Below are 25,978 nucleotides of genomic sequence, written 5' to 3'. Positions count from 1 at the left end.
CCGCGCCGTGCTCCATGGTGGACTCGGACCGCGGAGTTAGACCCACAAAAGAGACACCCCGATCGGCCGCACGCTCGACCCACAACACCCGCACAGACATTCCCCGTCCGCCTATAAGGCCCATCCCTGGCCTCCGATTGGCCCGCCCCCGGCCAGGGGGGCCGCGGTCTGAGTCCGCAGCTGCCACGCGAGTATCCCGATCGGCTGAAGCATGTTAGTTCTACGCCGTCGGGACTTCGGCCGGTCGGGGGCGGGGAATGGCAGAGCAGGCCTCTGGCAATGGCCCCAGGTAGCGCGGTGTATTCACCGAGTACGCTGATTTTCGGGGTCTGCATAATCGGTGAACCAGCGCCGGTCCCAATTTCTTGCGGGAACATGGATTCTCCACCTCCGCGCCGGCCGCGATTTTGGCTTCGGGGTACGGAGAATCCGGCCTAGGATCTGTTGGGGAAGAGAGTGAGGTGGAAGGTCCCTGGAGTCTCCATAACTCTGGGAAAACATCAGAGCTTCTTTTCAGATTGAAACAGAGCTTCTCAAGGTCCATCATAATTTATTTTTGTTCTCTATGAGTAAAATTGTATCTTTTGGGATGGGGTTAAATGGGGATCACGACCACACACTGTGTGAGGAACAATCAGCCAGCTGTGATTTCCCAAATTGTCCGTGATCAAACTGAGAATGGGAAATGCACTCTTTGAAGCTGGAGAGCTAATTGGAAGCCAACCGGCTCAAAAGAAGCAGAAGACTGCCTTTTTACCTAAGAGAGAAAGAGAGAGATGGAGGCACCCACCCTCCAAACGGCTGATGGTTGTCATTGACCCATAGGTCTGACTGTAGTGCAGTTTGGCCATTGAGCATGGGCTCTTGAAAATGGTTATCATTTAAATGTGTAGGTTTATACCTTTGCCCCATGCTATCAGCCACTTGTTTAATATATGCATTAAATTCTGACAGATCAATGCCACTTAAAGTGTGGAGCAGTGTGTTGAAAAAGGAGTGCTTTATAAAGAAATGCTGAGTCAGGAATCTAGTGCCAGCAGAAGCTCTCTGGTCAGTACTTCTCAAACTGACATTTACTTTATCATTCAGAATTTTACTTAATTGTTTAAAAGTATAAAAGAAACGGCACGTTCACTCAGATACCTAGTTAAAAGACAGCCTGTCAGTGGCAGTTCACATTCAGAGAGATGATAACACTGCAGCTAAAGGGCCTGCAGGCAGAAACAGAATGGGTGACCAACAGGTAGCCTAAGAGAACGAGGAAAGTAGTGCAGGAGACCCCTGGGGTCCTGCTCAGAAATAGGTTTTCTGTTTTGGAAGCTGGTGAAGGCTCTGATTTCTCAGAGGAGTGCAGTCAATGCCACAATCAGATTATCAGATTGCTTATACAGAAAGGGTGGAAGAAGGAGGGAAGAGCAAAAGTGGCAGTGCATTAATTCATGTGGGGAACAGACAGGCATTTCTGTGGCCGTAGACATGACTCCAGGATGGCATATTGCCTCCCTGGTGCCAGGGCCAAGGATGTCACAGAGCTGTTACAGGACATTCGTCTGGGGGAGGGTGAACAGCCAGAGGTAGTGGTCCACATTGGTATCAATGACTTAGGTAGGAAGGGGGATGAGGTCCAGCAATCAGAATTTAGGGAGTTAGACAGTAAAGTAACTAGCAGGAAGGGTTGCACCCGAAAAGATTTGGGACTGAGTTCCTTGCAGGGCGTTTTGCCAGTGCATCTGAGAGAGCTTTAAATTAATTTGATGGGGTGTGGGAACGAAGACAAAATATTAGTCAGGAATGCCAGGATGCACAAAATACTGGGAAGTGCAGAAAACAGTTAAGTTAATAGATAAAGTCAGAGTAAGGGAGAAAGTAATGCCATCTAAATCAGGGTAATTGTGTATGCATGTGAATGTGTGGGGTATAGTAAATAATATGGGGAGTTAAAGGTGCAGATTGTGTTCAAGTATGATGTTGTGACGATAACAGAGACCTGGGTCAAGGAAGAGTAGGACAGGGTGTTAAATATTCCTGGATACAGGTGATGTGCTGTGCTGGAGATAGAGGATGTTCCAGAGGGTTCAAAACATATTCAATTTGGCTAGAGATAAGGAACAAAAAGGTTGGAATGACATTGCTGGGTGTAGTCTATAGATCACCAAGAAATGAGAAGCATATAGTAAGAAAACTCTGCAGGGAAATTGCAGAGAGATACAAGCATTATAGAGTAATTATAATGGGGGACTTTAATTACATGAACGTCGACTGGGACTGTGGTAGTGTAAAGGGTGGAGAGGGGCAAAGATTCCTAGATTGTGTTGAGAACAATTTTCTACAGTAGTATGTGTCCAGTCCAAAAAGAAAGGATGTACTGTTGGACCTAGTTCTTGAGAATGAGGTGGGCCAAGTAGATAAAGTATCACCGAAACATAGACACACAGAAAATAGGAACAGGAGATGATAGAACTTAGATCATAGATCATAGAATTTACAGTACAAAAGGAGGCCATTCGGCCCATCGAGTCTTCATCGGCTTTTGGAAAGATCACCCTCCCCAGCCCCGCACCTCCACCCTATCCCCATAACCCTGTACCCCACCCAACACTGAAGGCAATTTTGGACACTAAGGGCAATTTAGCATGGCCAATCCACCTAACCTGCACATCTTTGGACTGTAGGAGGAAACCGGAGCACCCAGAGGAAATCCACGCACACATGGGAGAACATGCCGACTCTGCACAGACAGTGACCCAAGCCGCGAATCGAACCTGGGACCCTGGAGCTGTGAAGCAATTGTGCTAGCCACTATGCTACCATGCTGCCCATGGTACGAGGCCATTATGATGGTCATGGAAGATCATCCACCTCAAAAGCCTAATCCCGCTTTCCTCCCATATCTTTTGATCCCCTTATCCCAAAGAGCTATATCTAACTGCTTCTTGAAAACATACAATACTTTGGCCTCAACTGCTTCGAATTCCACTGGCCAACCACTCTCTGGGTGAAGAAATTTCTGTCCTCAGACTGTGATCCCTGATTCTGGACACACCCACCGTCAGATGACAGCGCCGTAAAATGCTCCGGCATTTACGACAGCATCAACACTTAGCCCCTGGATCGGAAAATCCATATGTTTAGTTATTTTTTCAATAGAAATAAAGAATGCTTCCACACCCTTTTGTTCTAATCTTGGCAGAAACTGTATAAATGTAAACATTTCCCCACTGGGTCCTTGTTCAAAACTATATCCTTCCTCAACTTGCTCCTGTGTCTCTGCTTTAACCATCCGTCTTTTAAGCAGAAATTCTCTGTCTCTCTCCTTTTCTGTTTCTTCCTTTTCTAACCAATTCTTTCCAATTCAACATTTAGCATCTTGATTTCTATTTGAAAAGCTATTTTTCTTTGTTCTTCTTTCCCTTTCTTTTACCTGCATTTCAAGTTTCTTAATTTCCATTTCCCTTTGTAATTGAATTATCAACTGAATTGCCTCACTTTTCAGAATACTTGGGGCGGGATTCTCCGAACCCCCGCCAGGACAAAGAATCGGCGGGGGGGGGGAGAATCCTGCCTTGCCGCCCCGACGGCGGCTGCCGGATTCTCCAGTGCCGGTTTTTCGGCAGGGGCGGGAGTCGCGTCACGCTGGTCGGCCCCACGCCCCCCCCCCCCCCCCCCCGGCGATTCTCCGCACTGCGATAGCCAAGTGGCCGCCCATTTTTGGCCAGTCCCGCCGGCGTAAATCAAACAAGGTCCTTACCGGCGGGACCTGGCTCTGCGGGCGGCCTGCGGAGTCCTCGGGGGGGGCGCGGTGTAGCCACCTGGGTTGGCCACTTCCTCACACCAAATGGAAGAACGCAAAGGTTACAGGGAAAAATGGACATTGGCAAAGAAACAAGCAGTCTGCAGAATCCCCTGTATTCTAGCTGCTACAGAAACCAGACAGAATTGTAACTACCGAGCTCTGCATATTAAGTGAGCGATTCACGGTGATTCCCAGGCACAATGGACACAACAGTTAACTGCAATCGCTACATTCTATGGAAGGTCAGGCATCCTGGCGCCAGTGGAGTCTGAGACAAAGGACACCAATAAGGTGGAAGGAACCGCCCGGTGATCGAAGAACTGCCCCGTTATTGGGGAAATTCAAATCAATCGATTGGGAAGAGACCCAATCGATTGCAGTTTTAGAGAGGGTCCGCCCAGAAGGACGCGAAGCCCCTGGGACCTATAAAAGTCAGGTCCCAGGACTGATTCTTTCTTCTTGACCAGCCGGCCCTCCCAGCAGAACACCTTTGCAGCAGAAGACCTTGAGAAGGAGAGGCCTGGTCAGCAGCCACCATCAAGTAAGTGTCACACAACGCACGCTACGAGATTAGACACTCCTGACCCCTTTAGTCCACACCAACTGGAAACCTGCGGATCCAGGACAAAGCAAGAGGCCATTGTTCCCTGATCCGGCAGTTCCCTTATTCCAGATAAGTATTGGCCTGTTAGTGGTAGGAATAGCCTAGTCTTTTAGTTTTATATGCATAAGTAGTAGATAACTGTATTATAATAAACGTGTCTTGTTTGAACTTACTAACTGGTGTATTGAGTTATTGGTCTGAACTTGAACTTGAATCTTGTGGCGGTATCTTAACGATACCTGGCGACTCTAGAGCTAAGGAATAAAACAGAGCCAAATTGAGTGTAAAGCACACTCACCCAGAACGAGCAACAGCGGGGGGATCTGGCACCGGGGGGGGCCCCACTGAAGCCAGGCCCGCGATCGGGGCCCACTGATCTGCAGGCGGGCCTGTGCCGTGGGGGCACTCTTTCCCTCCGCACCGACCGCTGTAACAGTCTGCCTTGGCCGGCGCAGAGAAGAACCCCTAGCGCATGCGCTGGGATCACGCCAGAACACGTTGGAGCTCCCGCACATGCGCCAACTCGTGCCGGCCGGCAGAGGCCCTTTGGCGCTGGTTGGTACGGCGCCAACCCCGCCGGCGCCAGCCTAGCCCCTGAAGGTGCGGGGGATTATTCCGGGCGGCTCGATGCGGAGTGGTTCATGCCACGCCTCGGCATCGGTACACCCACCCGAAGCGGAGAATCCCGGCCTTGGGTTCTCAAGTATCCCATGCAAGTCTAAATGCTTAATTATGCTTGCAATTCTATCATCTTTCCTTACCCCTGCAGGTGACCCTAGTTCCAATTTATGTACCAATTAACTTACTTTCTGTAAACGAGTCAGAGTTAAATCTTCCGTCCTTAGAAAACCCTTAGCAATTTCCAATGCCATTTGGGATGCTAACCATACATTATACCCCACAGTAACTCCAATTCCTACATCCAGTACTTCAGGACCTCCACTTACTCATTTTAAGGATTCACAAATCCCATCTTTTAACAAGAAATCCCACCCAAAACCAAGTTTTATTATTCAGCATCCAGTAACTCACATTTACGTTTCAAAATCTCCCAAAGATTATTATTAACCAGCATCCAATAATCCTTTCTCCATGTTTTAAAATCCTGCAAAAGCCCCAATTTTTGTTACAATCCCAGTTGGTGTTACTACTGGACAGGAAGGTCTCAGAATGGAACCCAGGATCAGAAGACCAAAACATTTTACTTTATTTAGTACACATGGGGCAACAGAATCACAGGAATGCCAGTTAAATTATAACATAAAAAAACATTTATTAAACATGAAAAGTTTGACTATAACACAATACTCCTTCATTCCCCCCATTTTCACAAAGATACAGAGATTTCAAGGATAAACAGGGTTACACAATATATCCTATGCTGTAATGTTCTCAATGAACATACAGTCCTTGTAACCCAACAGGCCAACATCCACTCTGAAACCAAGATGCAGATGCCACTGATCGAACCTTCCATGGATTTATCCTCAAATTCCCCCCAAATGATTGTCTTACGAGTGTTTCCAGATTGTATTCTCAAAAAGAGATGCTTTAAAAATTTTTATCAACCAATATTTTCCATAAAGGCTCCATCTCCAGGTTTTTCAACTGTCCTTTCAACCAATGCATAGCAAGGATTCATCTCCAGGATTTCCAACTCTCCTATCAGTATTCCTTGTCTTGAATTGCAACATGGATACAAAATCCTACACAAAAACTCAGGTACTCAACCCCCAACAGAATACTATTCTTTCAACAACTGGAAATAAGGGCACAAAGCCTTGGGCGGGATTCTCTGATCCTGAGGCTAAGTGTTGGCGCCGTTGTAAACGCTGTCACGTTTCCCGACGGCATCAACATGGCCTCAGGATCAGCAATTGTGTCCCCTACAGGGGTCCAGCACGGCACTGGAGCGACCCACGCCGCTCCAGCTGCTGATCCCGGCGTCAACTGGGCACCACGATGTCCGCGCATGCGCAGTGGCACTGGCGCCAACGCGCACATGCGCAGTGGCTCCCTTCTCTGCACCGTTCCTGACACAACATGGCATAGGGCTACGGGGGCTGCGCGAAAGAATGGAGCCCCCCCCCCCCGGCACCGGCCCCCATACCCCTCTCCCAGACCCCTCCACACCAAGGTCCCGCCAACTCAGAGCAGGTTAGAATGGCACCGGCGGGACTCGGGTATTTTGTTGCGGCCGCTCGGACAATCCTGGGCCCAGTCGCACCGGCCGCGGCGATTCTCTGGCCTGGCCACGGGCTGAGAGAATCACACCCCTTATGTTTCCTCCAGATATGTGGCTTTTCTATAGCCAAATTCTTCAGCTCTTCTCTTCCCAAGTCTGAATTTAACTTCAGTTCTTCTCTTCCCAGATCTGATTTTAACTTCAATGTCCCAATGGCAATTCCTCCTTGTTTCTTTTTGTTTCAATATTCCTGGAGCTTCTTTCTCATCACCTGCTTTCGCGAATTAACTGTCCTTTAGCTTCTCTGGAGCTTGCTTTTGTGCCCATTACTCCGTTATATAGCTTTCTTGCTTCTTGAAGAGCTATTCACTCTCCAACTCCAGGGAGTTTGGCAAGACACGATGGTATTTATTTTAATGTGAGGAGTCTGACAAACAAAGCAGATGAATGAGAGCACAAATTAAAACATAATAAAATTTTAAAAAACATGGAGGTAAATAATAATCTTTATTAGTGTTACAAGTAGTCTTACATTAACACTGCAATGAAGTTACTCTAAAAATCCACTCGTTACCACATTCCGGCGCCTGTTCGGGACACTGGGGGAGAATTCAGAATGTCCAAATTTTCTAACAAGCATGTCTTTCGGGACTTGTGGGAGGAAACCGGAGCGCCCGGAGGAAACCCACACAGAAGCGAGGTGAATGTACAGACTCCGCATATAGTGACCTGGCCAGGAATCGAACCCGGGTCCCTGGCATTGTGAAGAAACGATACTAACCTCCATTCCACCGTGCTGTCCATTATGATGTCTTTGCTGTCACAGCTCCAGGGTCCCAGGTTCGATTCCGGCTTGGGTCACAGTCTGTGCGGAGTCTGCACATCCTCCCCGTGTGTGCGTGGGTTTCCTCCGGGTGCTCCGGTTTCCTCCCACAGTCCAAAGATGTGCAGGTTAGGTGGATTGGCCATGATAAATTGCCCTTAGTGTTCAAAATTGCCCTTAGTGTTGGGTGGGGTTACTGGGTTATGGGGATAGGGTGGAGGTGTTAACCTTGGGTAGGGTGCTCTTTCCAGGAGCCGGTGCAGACTCGATGGGCTGAATGGCCTCCTTCTGCACTGTAAATTCTATGAAAACCAAGACATGGTTGAGAGAGGGGCAGGATTGGCAGCTCAATATTCCAAGATTCAGAATCTTCAGGCGGGATAGGGGAGGGGGTAAAAGGGGAAGGGGTATTGCTATTTTTACCAAGGAATTAATTACTGCCGTAAGGAGGAATTACATCTTAGACGGTTCTTCAACTGAGGCCATATGGGTAGACCTAAAAAAACAAAAAAGAGCAATCACATTTGTGGGAGTGTTCTATAAGCCCCAAGCAGTCCGAGAGAAATAGAAGAGCAGATGTGTAGATAAATTTCAGATTCCATGACTCTGTGATTCTAACTTCCTGGAATTCTCCAAGCTTCCACGCCGCAATGATGCCTGGCGCGGGAGCAGAGAATATGGCATCAGACCCGCGACGCCTTCCCGCGATTCTCCAGCGACCGGAGAATCGCCACCAGTCGCGCGCATGCAGTCGACGCGGCACCATTCGGGGGCCGTTGAAAGAGGCTCCGCGCCGATTCTTCATGGACGACCAGCCAAGTTCCCACCGGCGTGGTTCACGCATTGTTAAACCCAGTGGGAGCTTGGAGTCACGGTTTCGGTGGCCGTCCTGGTGGGGGCAGCAGATCCGTCATCCAGGGGGGACCTCCAGGACGGTCTGGGGGAGGTCTACCTCTTCGGCGTTGGCTCGCTGTGTGGATCCAACATGTCACTCGGGCCAGCGCCACAGGCAGATGCGCGTGCATGCATGGACCCGCGGCCAGACGTGCAGGGCCCCGTATCGGCAGCTGGAGCTGGTTGGAGCACTCCAGAGCCCTGCAAGCCTCTTAAAAACGGAAACTCACCCCGGACTTTCTAGAAAAAAGTCAGGAGTGATTCGCACCCATTTTCTCGTGGGTGTGAGGACATAGCCCCATTATTAGAGAATCCCGAGGGGTTGGATTCTCCGCCCCGCCGCATTTCTGCCCCAACCCGCCGGTGGGATTCTCCGTTACACTGGCCGGTCAATGGGGTTTCCCATTTTGGGGCAGCCCCACGTCGTCGGGTAACCCCCAGGCGCCAGCAAAACAGAGAATTCTGCTGGCGGAGAATCCCGCCCCTCATTCTTTCCCCAAGCTCATGTTCACGTTTCTTCATGTAATCGAAACACAGTTTGAACTGAAACTAAAAATCCCTATACATGCAAACACCTGTTTAACTTGAATCTAAATAGAGTTTATTTACCCTTCTTAAACAGAAACACTAAATTCCATTCACATAAATCTATACATCATTTCTACTATTGAACAGTACAATTTTAGATTATTTAAACCTACCTCTGTTTCCTGACACATCCTGTAAATGTTGCTAATATGTGGTGGTGGTGGAGAAAATGAAAGTTTAATATAGGGGATGTGATGCCAATCAAGTGGGCTGTTTTGTTCTGGATGGTGCTGAGCCTCTTGAGAGTTGTTAGTGTTGCACTCATCCTGGGAAGTGGGGAGTATTCCATTACGTTACTGACTTGTGCCTTGTAGGTGCTGTACAAGGTTTGGGGAGGTCAGAGGCGAGTTACTCACTGCAGAATTTTCAGCCTCTGATCTGCTATTGTAGCCAGAGTATTCATGTGGCTGAGCTAGTTAAGCTTGTGGGCAATGGCAACTCCTAGAATGTTGATGGTGGGGTATCCGGCAATGGTCATGCTATTGAATGTCAAGTAGAGATGAGTAGATTTTCTCTTGTTGGCGACGGTCAATGCCTGGCATTTGTATGGCATGAGTGTCACTTGCCACTTATCAGCCCCAGCCTGAACGTTGACTAGGTTTTGCTGCATGTGGGCATGGACTGCTTCATTATCTGAGGAGTTATGAATGAGGCTGAAAATTGTGCAATCATCGAACCAACAGTCCATGGTTTAGCACACTGGGCTAAATCGCTGGCTTTTAAAGCAGACCAAGGCAGGCCAGCAGCACGGTTCAATTCCCGTACCAGCCTCCCCGAACAGGCGGCAGAATGTGGCGACTAGGGGCTTTTCACAGTAACTTCATTTGAAGCCGACTTGTGACAATAAGAGATTTTCATTTTTCATTTCACTTCAGACCTTATGATAGATGATGGAAGGTCATTGGTGATGAAGCTGAAGATGATTAAGCCTAAAACAATGCCACGATTAACTTCTGCAGCAAAGTTAATTGACCACCAACAACCACAGCCAGCTTCCTTGAAGCAGCAAAGTGTTTTTACATCTATTCCCACTGACTTCAGTTTTACTCAAGATCATTGATGTCACGCTTGGTTAAATGGTGCCTTGATGCCACTCTCACCTGTCCTCTAGAAATCAGATCCCTTGTCCATGTTTAGACATCTCTAGAGCTGAGCTGTCCTGGTTAACAAAGCTTTACCTACTGTAGTAGGTAAAGTAGCTTGGTGATGACTTTTTGATTTAAGTGAAGGCATTTCAAACACTGGTCCTGGTAAAGTTAACACTGGAGAAGTGTTCCCTAAATGTCCTCCATGGATACTGTAAATCTCAAAACATACATTTGATCGTGATTTCTACAGAGATAATTTAGGAACACTTCTGAAGGTCCTCTGCTCTCTGTTCAGTGCCCTCTTCCTCTTCCACAGTTGATTTTATTTCCCTTCGATCCCCCATCCCAAAGATAGATATTTGAAACCACGCAAGGCTGCAGCATGTTTTTTTCCTGTGGTAAATAACGTGAGTGCGAGTCTCACAAAACTTTCCTCTGTGCTTACAAAGTGAACTTCCCAGAATGATGAAACACACTGAAGGTGTACAATATCAAGCAGCAGGCTTAAATGATAAACCAACAACTAACCTGTAAGTACTATTTGACCCCATTAAAACCCTGATGATAGGTCCTTCCTGCCATTTAGCACCATGGTGTATTAAGTTTAGTATGTGACAAGTTAAGTGCTGAGGATTTTGAAAATCAAAATCTGCAGGACTCACAGAACAATAACTTGAATGAAGTATTCTTCACGTAAAACATTCAGACATGAGCCCTTGCCACCAGATATCTGCCTATCCAGCATGGCAGCAGCCAGAAATGTGGGGCACACTGCCTGCCACCATTTTGGAAGTTTAGTGGATCTGAAAAATGGCATCTCCAACCTGATAAATTAACTACCATCTTGGTTGGCTTAGAAAAAGGAGAAATAAAATTGACTACACATATAAAAAGAACATGAAATCATTGAAGTAATTTGTGTATTGTTCCCCCATAAAAACAGGTATTACAGAATTTGATCCTGAATATACTGTAAAAAGCCTGTGATATTCCAGAGATGGATAATCAGCGATAATCACAACCAGGGAGTCCTACAATAACCCTCAGTGCAGGAAAGGCAATTCATTGTCTTTAAAGAAAAAAAAAGGGCAGCACAGTAGCACAGTAGTTAGCAGAGTTAATTCACAGCTCCAGGGTCGCAGGTTCGATTCCCGGCTTGGGTCACTGTCTGTACGGAGTCTGCACATCCTCCCTGTGTCTGCGTGGGTTTCCTTCGGGTGCTCCCGTTTCCTCCCACAGTCCAAAGATGTGCAAGTTGGGTGGATTGGCCATGATAAATTGCCCTTAGTGTCCAATAAGGTTGGGTGGGGTTACTGGGTTACGGGGATAGGCTGGAGATGTGGGCTTAAGTGGGGTGCTCTTTCCGAGGGCCGCTGCATATGCAATGGGCCAAATGGCCTCCTTCTGTACTGTAAATTCTATAATTCTATGATACCACATCATACAACTATTATTTGACCTATTCAGTCAGAGAAAATCAGTGGCCCTGACAATAATACACTGTGTGCTATTAAGATCCCCAAGGAGCTCAACAAACCAAAATAACAGAATTTACCAAGCAATCCTACAAGAAAACCAATGGAGAAGATTTCACTTCTATAATTTAACTTTTTATAACTTTTACTTGAACAGTGAAACCAAAATCAACTGAAATTACGCATGAATTAACAGGAAAATTGTGGTCAATAAAAACTATAAATTGCACTTTAAATAGCAGATACAAAGGTAAATCTCACTGATTTAATGAACAGGCCACTCAGCAGAGATGGCACTAATTCCAACCACAAAGTCTTTAAAACACTCCCTCAAGTAGAATTCCACCTCTTTTCTTTCAAATTTATGTACCGATTCTCATCTGACAGCCGCTCCTCTTCAACCTGAGTTCCATCCGCCCAGTCTTCATCAAAATTGTACATAGAATCCTTTCAGCCCATTGAGTCTTCACCGACCCCCAAAAAGAGCATTCTACCAAGGCCCATTCCCCTGCCCTAGCCCCGTACATTGATCATGACCAATCCACCTAACTTGCAAATCCTTTGACATTAAGGGGCAATTTACCATGGCTAATCCACCCTATCCTGTATATCTTTGGACTGTGGGAGGAAACAGGAGCACCCAGAGGAAACCCATGCAGACATGTGGAGAACATGCAAATTCCACAGTCACTCAAGGTAAGAATCGAACACAGGTACCTGGTGCTGTGAGGCAGTAGTGACCACTCTGCTGTACACTTCACCAGAACCTCCTCAGTTCTGTTTTTGATAGCCTTAATGGTGTAGATACACATGAATTGTCTTTATTTGAGCCCTAGTAACGTCAGTGTGCACTGTATGTTGCCGGTCAATCAGTTCCTTTAAAATAAATGAAACTGTGACAGTAACCATATTTTCTCTTATCTCTAGTTCCAGCCTTCATGTTCCGTCTCTTCTCCAGCATACCTGGTCACGCAGGCTCCTTTTCACACCGAGTGAGGGTGCTTGGGCCAGTTATGCATCCCACAGCCTAGGTCATGTGATCGCATGAACCTCCAAACACACCATCTCTTCTCTCCCCCCCACCCCCCCCCCCCCCCCCCCCCCCACCCACCCCTTGTAAAATGACCTCTAACTATTGCCCGTCGAGCTATAGGCAGGGGCTACCACAGACGGCCACCACCACTGCCTCTGGCCAAGCTTTGATCGCTCGCTCCCTATTAATGTGCTCCTGGCGTCTTCAGTTGATTTGTGGTGACTGCATCACAGTGCAAAATAGAGAATGAAGTGAAATATCCTCCACCACATCATGAACGATACTATTATTATTTTTGGTGATCAATACTGTCTTAATATCTTAATGTAAACTGAGCCAACTACATAAAAGCAATATAAAATAAATGCACATCCAAATTTTACAAAGTAAGAAGCATAAACCATGATCTGTAACCCTCGGACAATGAGGACACTACATGACAAGAAAGATTTATTATTCACACAGTGAGTAATTAATTAAATTTGTGATGGAAAGAACAAAAATTATCATTTTGTTCTATTGATATACTATTAGTAAAGAGTTAGGAACAACACTGTTATGCATATGTATATTCAGAATGTCACATCACTCACATTCCAAGCAACAGTATCAAGTCTGCAGAACATGGCCTGTGAAATGCATTCGAAGGAAGGTCCAGCATTTTCTGTTTAAAATTTTAATAATTTGAACTTCTGGGTACTAAGACATAATAGATTTGTCACTGTGCTAAAATAGCGAGAAATGTAAAAATATCCTGTAATATAAATCAACTGTATGGTTCACTGGCCTCCCAAAAACTGCAGGAAAATGTATTCAGTAAGAATATTCCAATTTTTCAGTTAAGAATATTTGCATTCCAAAATAGGTATGCAATGGAATTTGATTGAAAGTTTTGAACTGAGAAAAAAACCGCAATGGTGATTCTTCAGGACTTACAAATAAGTACTGACCTGATATTCCTTCATATTTTCCACAGTAAAGTCAAACCAAACTCTGAAACGAGGATTGCAAGTGTCTGGTCTGATAAACAGATCATATTCAAATTCTGAGATGTAGTCTACACGACCAAGGTTTCCTATGAAAAAAAAGATTTATTGTTCTGACTTTTGGTCAATACAACGATAACTTGTAGTCGTTTATAATGCTTTTAACATAGTAACAAATTCCAAGGCATATCAAAGAAGCATTATTAAACAAAGTCTCACATTGAGCCAAACAAGAAGATATTAGGCCGGATGGCCAAAAGTATATTTTGAATTCGGTCCTGAGTGGGTGTGGACTGGCAGGAGAAAGTCCTGAGTTGAGGAGTGCCTGTAAATAAAGCCCAGGCATTGCAGTACGGCCAGATGGAGCGTGGACCAGTGGGAAACAGTCAGGAACGGAGGAGCACACCATTTCACCATTTCATCTGCTGTGAGGCAGCAGTGGGGCAGAAAAAAGCAACGGTAATGCCATAGGAAACTCTTAAGTTGATTGGTCAGTAAGTGCTCAATGAAAGGGATAGGGGTTTGGAATAAGTTAGGGCCAGTGTAATAAGGTAATATGAGTAATCTAAAGTAAAATAAAATTAACGTCAGGGAAGTAAGGTTAAGACATGGCAGAGCAGCTTAGTCAAGAGGAATGCGTTTCCTGCACTATGTGCAAAGTCATGGACACCCGGTGTCCCAGATGGCCATATGTGCAAGAAGTGCTGCCAGAAAACTGGTGGCAAAGAACCAGCGGGACTTAGGCTCATCGCCGGGTCGGAGAATCGCAGGGGGGTGCGGCCTGAATCCCGCCCCCGCTGTCCGTCGAATTCTCCGGCACTGGAGATTCGGCGGGGGCGGGAATCGCGCTGCGCCGGTTGGCGGCCGCTCACTGCGGCTCCCCCGGCGATTCTCCGGCCCGCAATGGGCCGAAGTCCCGCTGGTTCTTTGCCAGTCCCGCCTGCGTGAATCAGACTAGGTCCCTTACTGGCGGGACCTCGCGGCGTTGGCGGGCTCCAGGGTCCTGGGGGGGTGCAGGGTGATCTGGCCCCAGGGGGGGGTGCCCCCACGGTGGCCTCGCCCGCGATCGGTGCCCACCGATCCGCGGGCGGGCCTGTGCTGTGGGGGCACTCTTTTCCTACGCGTCGGCCGTGTCAGCCTCCGCGATGGGCGACGCGTAGGTGAACCCCCTCTGCACATGCGCGGGGATGGCGTCAGCGGCTGCTGACGCTCCCACGCTTGCGCGGATTCTCGCCGGCTGGCGGAGTCCCTTCGGCCCCAGTTGGCGCGGTGCCAAAGGCCTTCCACGCCAGCCGGCGGGGCACAAACCACTCCAGCGCCTGCCTAGCCCCTGAAGGTGGGGGGGGGGGGGGTTCCGCACCTTTGGGGCGGGCTGACGCCGGAGTGGTTCACGCCACTCCATCCCGCCGAGACCCCCCGTCCCGCCGGGTACGGAAGAATCCTGCCCCTAAGCTCTGAGTTTTGGAGCTCAAATAGCTGTAATCACTGTACCCTTGAGGCTGAGAGGTACATTGTTAGTGCATTCAGAGAGGTGGTAACACCGTGGTTTAAAGGCCGGGAGGCAAAGAGCAAATGGGTGACCACCAGATAGTCCAAGAAAACTAGGCAGGTTGGGCAGGAATTGAGTCACTCTCAGTAATCGATTTTCCACTCTGGAATCTGGTGTGGACACTAGTTCCTCAAATGTGTGGGGGAGCACGGTAGCACATGGATAGCACTGTGGCTTCACAGCGCCAGGGTCCCAGGTTCGATTCCCCGCTGGGTCACTGTTAGTGACTAAAAAAGGTAGGAGGGGTTATTGGGATAGGGTGGAAGTGAGGGCTTAAGTGGGTCGGTGCAGACTCGATGGGCCAAATGGACTCCTTCTGCACTGTATGTTCTATGTTCCATCACAGAGCGGCTGCAGGACATTCTTCTGGGTGAGAGTGAACAGACAGAGGTTGTGGTCCACATTGGTACCAGTTAGGTAGGAAGGGGGATGGGACCCTGCAATCAGAATTTAGGAGGCTAGGTAGAAATTTAGCATACAGGACCTCAAATGTGGTAATCACCGGATTACTTCCAGTGTCATGTGCAAGTAATTACAGAATTAGGAGGTTAAATCAGATGAATGTGTGGTTGGAAAATATGTATATATATATATATTATATGTATACATATATGCCGGAGGGAGGAAATTAGATTCCTGCAATACTGGGACTGGCTCTGCGGCAGATGGCATCTGTGCAAGACTGCGGGTTTCACCTTGCGGGGAGTTTTGCAGTAAATCGGGAGGGCTTTAAACTAACTCAGTAGGGGTGTGGAAACCAAGAGGAAATATTAGAGAGGAATACTAAAATGTACAAAATGCTGGGAGAGACAGATTTCACTAGTATAGAGAATGTAAGTTAATAGATGAAGTTATGTAAGGGAGAAAGTAATGCTGTCTCGATCAGAGTTACTGTGCATGTATGTGAATGCATGGGGTATAGTAAATAATATTCGGGAGTTACAGGAGCAGATTATATTGTGGAAATATGATGTTGTGGCGATAACAAAGATCTGGCTCAAGGAAGCGCAGGCGTGGGTGTACATATTCCGGATACAAGGTTTGCTGAAAAGATAGGAAATGAAAGGAGGAGGGTGGTTAAGAAGAGCCTTGCAGTGCTGGATGAAGAGGATGTCCCAGACGGCTCAAAACAAAAACGGTGCAATTACATTGATCGATGTAATCTATAGACCGCCAACTAGTGAGAATGATGTAGAAGAACAAAACTGCAAGGAATTACACAAAGGTACAAACATTATAGAGTAGTTATAATGGGGGACTTTAATCCCCAAATGTAGACTTGGACAGTGACTACCACTGTCCAAGTCTACATTTGGGGATTAAAGTCCCCCATTATAACTACTCTATAATGTTTGTACCTTTGTGTAATTCCTTGCAGTTTTGTGTAATTCCTTGCAGTTAAAGGGTGATATTATGATTCCGAAACAGACCTCAATGTTTCCTTGGATACTGGACAGGAACCCCAATACGTTTTTTTAATTTCTAAAATTGTGAAGAAATGATACTTCGCTCCAAAAGTAATTCCAAGTAAATAGAGGAAGACGGTATATCAAAACAAACATTATGAACACAGTATGAAACTACCTTATCACAGAAATATAGCTTACAATTACCTGTTAAACAATGCTCAACAATAAAAAGAAACACTAGCATCTAACTGATTCCTTCTTTATCACCAATCAAGCAAAACCCATCACAGGTCAAAAATCACTTTTAAATAGAGTTAGCAAACACAAGATTACTTGCCAATGTTTGGATGGAGAGTACTTTTGAAAACTTGCTTGAAGGAAGAGAGATCCTGTCAGGAAATGGCCGTCAGACTCTTGTCTGTGTCAGTTTACTTGTTAACCTGACAGCCATTTGCAAAAGCTGTTTTTCAGCTTCCAGATTCCAGAACCTAAAGCTCAAACTCTGGCTGCTCCATTCACATCCCATAACCTACTTGATTAAGTTTAAACATAATGGGCACATTTAAGTAGTCCTGGGGGATGCCCTGCATCTGTACGAGCTGGAGCTGCTCGAGGAGTGTGCAACAAAGCGTGCAGCAACGGAGGGTGCCCCAGAAGAACAGGAGGCAGCTGCCCAGGCCGAGGAGGAGGAGCGGGAAAGGAGGCACTGCATGAGGCCTCGTGGGTTCCGGCAGCACCTGTCATTCGAGGACCTGCCGGATCAGGCATGCCAGTGAAGACTCCGGCTGAGCAGGGAGACAGTGCGACATATCTTCCAGATCATGGCACACCTGGCACCGCAGGAGTATGGGGGAGGAAGCCTGTTCCTGGTGGCCGTCAAGGTGACTGTCATCCTGAACCTTTACGCCATGGGGTCCTTCTAGAAGCCGAGTGGAGACCTGTTTGGGATCACACAGACATTAGTGCACAGGTGGATCCGCACCATCACGGAGGTTCTATTTACCCAGGCCGCACAATACATCTGATACATCTACTTCAATGTGGACCAAGCCCATCAGGATGCCCGAGCAGCAGGGTTCGCCGCCATCAACGGGATGCCCCGGGTCCACGGGGTGATTGAAGGAATGCATGCCCCACTACAGGCACCGGCAGATGACAGGCTGCTCTAACCAATCAAATATCACTTGATGAACGTGCAGCTGATATGTAACCATCAGCTGCGCATCATATACGTCCGCGCCCGAGACCCAGGCAGTGTGAAGACACCATCCTTGCTCACTTGAAATTCCTGACATGTTCACGACGGCCCGCCCCCCCCCCCCCCCCCCTCCCCCCCACCACCACCACACACAGGCTGCGGGCATAGTTCCTGGGCGACAAGGATTATCCACAGCGATGGTGACTGATGATACCTATCCGGAGGCCACAGACTGACGTGGAGATCCGCTAGAACAACGCCCATACAGCAATCATGGACATGAGGGGCGGGATTCTCCCCTACCTGGCGGGACGGGGGTTCCCGGCGTAGGGGAGTGGCGCCAACCACACCGGGGTCGGGCCTCCCCAAAGGTGCGGTATTCTCCGCACCTTTGGGGGCTTGCCCCGCGCCGGAGCGGTTGGCACCACGCCGAGTGGCGCAAAAACCGGCGCCAGCGGCCTTTCAGGCCTGCCACCCGGCAGCGGGGCTGGCCGAAAGGCTTTCGCCGGTTCGCGCATGCGCCGGCGGTGACGTCAGCGGCCAGCTGCCGCTGACGTCACCACCGGCGCATGAGCGCTGTGGGTTTCTCTTCCGCTTCCGCCATGGCGGAGGCCGTGGCGGCGGCGGAGGAGAAAGAGTGCCCCCAGGGCACTGGCCCGCCCCCTGATAGGGGGGCCCTGATTTCGGGCATGGCCACCGTGGGGGCACCCCCCGGGTCCGATCGCCCCGCGCCCCCCCCGCCAGGACCCCGGGGGCCCGGTCGCTCCGCCGATCCCGCCGCCATCAGAGGTGGTTCAAACCTCGGCGGAGGGAGAGGCCTCCCAGCAGCGGGACTTCGGCCCATCGCGGGCCGGAGAATCGCCGCAGGGGCCTCGCCGATCGGAGTGGCGTGATTCCCTCCCCCGCCACTTCCCGGGTGGCGGAGAATCTCTGCCACGGCGGGGGCGGGATTTTCGGCGGCCCCAGGCGATTATTCGACCCTGCTGGGGGTCGGAGAATTTCGCCCGAGGTGTTTCAGCCTCCTGAAGTTGCGGTTCAGGTGCCTTTACCTCTCAGGAGGGGTCCTCCAGTATGATGCTGAGAGGGTCGCCCGCATCGTGGTGGCCCGGTGCATCCTCCACAACATCGCACAGCAGAGGGCCGACGTGCTGGAGGAGGAGAATGAACCCCAGTCCTCGTCCAACGAGGAGGATACCGGGGAGAGGGGAGGATGGGCAGGACATGGAGCCCAGGCAGGCATGGGAGGCCGCATGACATGTGCGACAGGCCAACGCACACGGGACACTCCGAACACCTCCAGGTTCACCAACTAGGGAGGGTCGGACTGGCCAGGGTATTGGACACCGCATTCCACCCCCACACACCTCCCCCGCAGGCCCCCCGCCCACCCCCTAGCCTGAAACCCCTTCTGTGATGCATACCTGCCGCACCACAGGGTGTGGGCCCTGGGCTGGCAGTAACACCACAGGTCTGGTTCATGGGATGGAGGATGATGACAACTCGCTCTGCGATGAGCTCTGTTGCTCCACATCGTTTGACAACGTCTGACTCATGCCCATAGTAGCGCTTTCCACAGTCCACCTAGGTGATCCCTGCATGCAAGCTGGCCATTCCATCACACGGTGCCATCGAATTCCTGGGGGCGGGGTCATTCAGGGGGTGAGGGAAGCTCAGGCCACAGACAACGTCCGCCTATTCTCCCCCCCAACATCCACCCATTTCTCCTCCTGCTCTCGCACACATCTGACCTCTCACGCCCATCTGACTGAGCACTGAGACATGTTGCAACAGTGTCAACAGGTGTTTAATGTGCCAACATGTGTTCAGATTTGTGCCTTAGCCCCTGTAACTAAACTGTGCCCTGCACCCATGCCAATTTAAATAGTGTCTAACCTTCTGGCCTTTTGGGATGATCCCTAGCAGGAGGGGAGGAGGTCTGCTGTGATTCCTGCCCTGCGATCTGGGTCCCTGCTGCCGATCGTCTTCTGGGGTGCCTGGGCCTGGATGGGCTCGGCTGCTGATCAGGTGTCCCAGCTGGCATGGTGCCGCCCTGTTTTGCCCGGTGGTCACCAGATGCACCAGTGACAGGAGGGGGGGGGGGGGCTTTGAGTCCTAGGTGCACTCCCAGCGATTGTGGATGGTCTTCTCCGGGAGGGGGTGACATTGTTCGATAGTCCGATGCATACAGCCCAGGGGTGGGTAGCTGGTGGTCTCAGTGGCCAGGAAACCCGGCCATGGCAGCCAGTATGGATGCTGGCATAAGGTGCAGGGTGGGGGCTTGGCCGCCTCTGGGGTGTGGGAGGGGTTAGGGTTACGGGTGTGTAGGAGGGGGTTTGGTGCCAAGGACACAGCGCTACTTACTCACACTGGCTGCCCTGAGGAGGTCGTGCAGTTTTTTGCGGTGCTGCTGGCTGGTCCAGACGGGGTTGCCCACAGCGCTCACTGTCTCTGTCATCTGCGCCCAGGCATGGCGAATGGCGGAGGCTTGCAGCCTCTTTCCCAGGCCAGGGTACAGGGCCATCTGCCCCTCCTCCACCGCCTCCAGGAGGGTCTCCAGCTTGGCATTCATGAAGCGTGGGACTGCATGTCTTGCTTGTTGGCTGGGATGCTATGTGTGGGGAGTGAAGTGCGTATACACAGCTGCAGCTTGTCAGTTTCCAGAGAGTCGATCGCGAATCCAGCACCATTTCTCATCGGAATCAATTGTGTTCCACGTGGCACAGCACTGCCCCTTAACAGTAGCTAAATTGGTCCAGATATAGCACCAGTTTTGCTGTCATGGAACTCTACGAATTCTGCGCAGGAGTCAACACTTTGTCTCAGAAACAGAGAATCCCGCCCAGTGTCTCTAATTATCTACTCCCCAGGAAATCCCCAGAAATCATAACAAAACCTATTGGGCTTCTCTTTGTAAACATATACAGGTTGGAAAGAAGGATGAGCATCCTTTTATGACATATTAATTGCACCTTTTGCATCCAAATGGTCTGGATGTTTTTCTAACCACGGTTCTTTAAGAATGTTACCGCTGCATATACGTACACATCCTAATCCAGGCATTTAAAGGCATTACTGCACCAGATATATATAATCATAGAATCACAGAATACAATATGTATCCCAATTTCTTACATTTATCATATGCGGAGAGGGGCAAAAGTTCTAATTGTGTTCATGAAGGAAACCTGCTATTTATGATCGGTAAAAGGATCATTAATTAGCCATTTTGTTATAAATATTTAACCCCAGTTCAAAAATCATTTAAAAATGGATCCCATCAATAGCACTGCAAAAATGATCAAACATGACCTCTGTTTGCAAAAGCACATAGCTTGCAGAAATAAAAGCACAGCATTTGAAACATTTGCAGTCGAACTAGAAGCAAATGCAACATTTCTACTAAGGGTCAAATTGACATTATAGTTCATATTAACTCTCCATTGTTCAAATGAAAGGAATTGCAGATTTCAGCACATACCAGTTCAATGATAAGAACAGAGTTTGCATTCCAGTACACATTTAAGAATTCCACATGCAACATTTATATGAACTTTAAAGTTCAACGAAATAATGTTGCACATTGAAGACCGACAACCCAATCATTGAATGAAATGTATTGGAAACTCATCCAAACCAATCAGCATGTTACAGGTGTAGAAACAGATTTACTCAGATTGATAACAAATTCCTTAAAAATAGAGATCCGGGCAGCCATTTTCTAGTCCGGAATCACTCTATACTATATGCTTGACTATCTACTGTCTTTATTTTGTATTTCCACTCTAACTCTAAGTCTGCGCAAGCTGTTTTGCTTGAAGCAAGAAACCATTACTGTATTTTGAAGTTCAAGTCGTTTGTAAGCTACTAAGTTTAATTATATCTCTTAAAAGTAACGACAAGAAGATTTCAAACACTCAATTATAATCAATAGACACCCAATAAAGATTACATTTTGCACCCGAGACGTGTGGCGCAAATTTCTACTGAGTTAGGTGTATACGAGACTGCACTGAACCAAAGGGTAGATTTCATCAGTTCAGGGCAGTTTTTTACAGTAAGTTGTGGTCAGTCCAACAACAAAGAACGTACAGTTGGACCTGGTTACTGGGCCAAGTAAATCAAGGGGGAACATTTAGGAGGCAATGATCATTGTATTGCAAGGACGAGGATGATGATAGAAAAGACAATCCAAAGTAAGAATAATTAACTGGGATAGAAGCAACTTCAATGGGGAAAGAATAGTACTGGGCCAATTAGACTGGAAGGAAAGGTTTGCAGGAAAAATCATAGCTGAATACTGGGCTGCCTTCAAACAAGAAATGGTCTGAGCAAGATATATTCCCTTAAAAAGGAATGGTCAGGCAAACAAATCCAAAGTTTCCTGACTGAAAGGGGAGATAGAAATTAACATAATGAAGAAAAAAAATCTGCTTCTGACAGATGTCAAGTAGAAAATACATTTGAGAACCAAGAGGAATACAGAAGGTTCTGGGGGGGGAGGTGAGGAAGAACATTAGAGAAGCACAATTTTAAAATAAGGTTCGCCCAGTTTAGATGAAGACAAGAAAAAATACATTTCCTCAGACAGTCGTGCTTTTATGGAACTCCCTTTCCCAGAGAAAAAATGGAGACGGGTGATTGAATACTCAGGCAGAGGTAGCAAGATTCTTGACTAACAAGTGAGACAAAGGTTATAGAGTGTTGGAGGAATGTAGAGTTGAGGTCAAAATCAAATCAGCCATTATCTTATGGAATAGTGGCGCAGGCTTGAACAGCTAAATAGGAACTTTGGAAATAGGAGCACGAATAAGCCATTTGGCCTGTCAAGCCTACTCCACCATTTGAACTGATCATCTACCCATATCCCTTGATGTCATCAGCATCCAGAAATCTATCGATCAATTAGCCCTTTCTCATTACATAATGCTGAATCTAAAATAGCCTGATACAGAGTCGGTTCTTCAACGTATTGCTCCTGAAACACTCCAGGAATTCATCCTCCATAGCAATAGTGCTAATTAGGTTTACCCAGTTTATATGTAAATTGAAGTCGCCCTTTATTACTGTGTGTTATCCATGTTACCTGCAGCTCTAATTTCCTGATTTATACCATATCCCACATTTCCACCACAGTTTGGTGGCTAATAAACAACTCCCATCAATGTTTGCTGTGCATGTTGTTTCCACCCAAACTGATTCTACATTTTGATCCTTCGATCTAAGATCCTCCCACCAATGTACTGATATTATCCCTTATTAGCAGTACTTAACACTTCATTTTCCTTATCTTTCGAAAATGATAAATAATCCTGAATATTCAGTTCCCATCTGGGACACTCTGTAACCACATCTCTGTAATGGCAATTACATTATACCTAATCATCTCTATTTGCACCTTCAAATCATCTAACTTGTGGTGAATGCTGCACAGATTCAGATAGAGGGCCCTTAACTTTTTTTTTTACATTATTCTGCATTCTGATCCTCATTGATGCTTGCCTTTGTTTCATCTGCTTTATGATGTCATTTACGACTTTTCTACTTTGTTACCAGTTTTGCTTCCCTCCAATCTGACCTCCCTCTCATCTTCCTCCTAATCTAGTTTAAACCCTCCCCAACAGCACCAGCAAATCTTCCTACGAGTAGTCCTGAACCTGCAAAAGTGCAACATGTTCATCTTACAGGTTCCACTTGTGCCATAATTAGTCTTAACACCTCAGAAATCTAATCCCCTCCCTCCTACACCAATTCTTCAACCATATGTTCAATCGTTCAGTTCTCCTATTCCTATACTTACAAGCACATAACACTGAGCAATCTTGAGATTACAGATTTTGAGGTCCTGCTTTTACATTTTTTTTCCTAATTCCCTAAAATCTGCTTTCAGGGCTTCATCCCTCTTCTGGCCCATGTGGATCACAACTCCTGACTGTTCATCCTGCCCCTGGAGAATATCCTGCAGTTGTTCTGTGCCATCCTTGACCCTAGCAACATTTCATCTAACTAGAGAATCCTCTATCACTATTGCCCTTCCAACTTCATTCTCCTCTCCTGTGCAGCTGCGCCACCTGTGATGCTTCAGAATTGGCTCTTGCTGCACTCCACTGAGGAAACATTGTCGCAACAGTATCCAAAATGGAAACCGGTTAGCAAGCAGGGTCAACTCAGGGAATCCTGCTTCTCTTCAACTGCCTGGTAGTCACCCATTTCTTCTCTCCCTGTACGGTGTCATTCTGCAGTGTGATCACCTCCTTAACATGCGATCCCGCATAGTTCCCTGCCTCGTAGATGCACCATAGAGAGTCCAGTCACTGCTCGAGTTCCAAAATCCAGTGCTCAAGCTTTTGCACTTGTGCTTGTTTGGACACATGGTGTATCCATGACTTCTCATATACACAGGAAGTGTATATATATTCCATTCAGCTAAACTACCCTGTCATCCCTTAACTTTACAGATTTATTATAAATAGAATAGCTTACCAGTTACTCACTAATCAGCTTCTTCTATTGCACCAATATAAGAACCAAATGCTGGAGGGTGAACAAGGTAGAAAAAAAAAGGAACACCGCTTTCACAATACTCTCTCACTCACCAAAACCAAAATCCTCGCTCCTCAACCAATTCAATCCACACTGTTTTCAACAGCTAACTCCTGCTCCTAATTAGTATGTTTCCATGTACAAAGAGTCTACTCACTATCCAATTGGTTTAGGAGGGAGTGAACTGTGTGATTTGTTGTGTCGGCTGACCAATGCAGGAGTGTGGGGGTGGGTGGTTGAAGACAGCAGTGATGAAATCTCCAGGAACATGGTCAAACAGATTTGAAACCCTAGTTAGAAAGCTGAATTTGCCTTCAATCTGCTGAAACCTTAGTTCCCTGTTTTCATCCTGCTGTCGAGAAGCTGGCATTTGCTTTCCACATAATTAAGTCTGTCCATCCCCCACCTAGTTTCCTGCTGCCAATAGCAGCACACGATTCCAGCCACCCTTTCCACTCACTCCTGGTCATTCCCAATTCATTTTACTGGGGGGTTAAAACATTTATCATGATTTCATGAAGGCTGCATACTGTCAGTTTATTTTTCATCAATAAATGTATTGGAAGTGATAAATGCTACTCGTAAAAATGATAATTTGCTATTAATGAGTTACTCATTTCATCTGAAGATATTTATCAAATTAAACTGCTGTCCATGACATCCATATGTGTAAATGCACACAAAGAATATTTAAAGAGGGGCAAGAAAAAAAATATTACAAATGTGAGACTTGGATGACAATTTTAATCTGAATTTTAAAAGACTTTTTAATAGTAACTTTTTTTATTACAATATTTCTAATGATAAAAAAACGTAATAGAAAAGGTAAAAAAAAACTTTATCAGCCGACTTATTCGTAAGCCTGCAGCCATGCTTATTTAAAATTATTGGCCTCAGAGGAAAAACTTTAGTGCTGAGTCTGATTATTTCATAATTTGCCAGAAAAGGGAAAAAACATCTCGGGCGGGATTCTTCCGTACCCGGCGGCGCGGGTGGTCCCGGAGGGATGGAGTGGCGTGAACCATTCCGGTGTCAGGCCGCCCCAAAGGTGAGGAATCCTCCTCACCTTAAGGGACTAGGCCCGCCCCGGAGTCGCACCGGACCCCGCCATTCTCCGAGGCGGGCAGCGCGACTCACGCTGGGCCGGTTTTTGGGGGGCGTGAGAATTGGGAGGACAGCAGGGGCGGGATTCACGCCAACTCCCGGCGATTTTCCCACCCGGCGGGGGGTCGGAGTGTCCCGCCCATCATGTGTTCCAATGTCCTGCTCTTTCAGAGGTTTTCTCAGAATTTGTTCATTCAATTTTTAAAACGGGTTTAATTTTCCGAATAAGGACTACATGGAAATACACAGGGGGGGAATGGAGGGACAAAAGTGAAAAGTGTGAAAAAAAGAAACAAGTTTACTAAAATATCCAAGATGATATTATCCAAGATCAGTGTTCTGATGATTGGTCATCAATCCGAAACGTGGGGCAGGATTCTCTGACCCCCCCCCACCGGGTCGGAAAATCGCCGGGGGCCAGCGTGAATCCCGCCCCCGCTGTCTCCCGAAGTCTCCGGCACCAGAGATTCGGCGGGGGCGGGACTCACGCCGCACCTGTCGGCGGGCCCACCCCCGGCAATTCTCCGGCCCACGTTGGGCCGAAGTCCCGCCACTGTCATGCCGCTCACGCCGGCGGGAATCAAACCACTTCTCTTACTGGCGGGACCAGGCGGCGCGGGCGGGCTCCGGGGTCCTGGGGGGGGCGCGGGGCGAGCTGGCCCCGTGGGGGGTGCCCCCACGGTGGCCTGGCCCGCGATTGGGGCCCACT

The 25,978-nt window shown here is 47.8% G+C and overlaps 1 protein-coding gene across 2 annotated transcripts in view; it reads right to left on the bottom strand.

Moving 5' to 3' along the window:
* agbl4 (ATP/GTP binding protein-like 4) overlaps positions 1 to 25,978 on the bottom strand; it is a 1,113,401-nt gene that overhangs the window by 1,012,226 nt on the left and 75,197 nt on the right. For both annotated transcript variants that reach the window (XM_038794298.1, XM_038794299.1), the window contains exon 3: positions 13,434 to 13,558. In XM_038794298.1, coding sequence (XP_038650226.1) covers positions 13,434 to 13,558 — 125 coding nt within the window. The remainder of the gene's footprint in view (positions 1 to 13,433; positions 13,559 to 25,978) is intronic.

Source organism: Scyliorhinus canicula, chromosome 4 (genome assembly GCF_902713615.1).
Source record: "Scyliorhinus canicula chromosome 4, sScyCan1.1, whole genome shotgun sequence".
Classification (NCBI taxonomy): Eukaryota; Metazoa; Chordata; class Chondrichthyes; order Carcharhiniformes; family Scyliorhinidae; genus Scyliorhinus; species Scyliorhinus canicula.
This window is presented reverse-complemented; position numbering and strand designations above follow the sequence as displayed.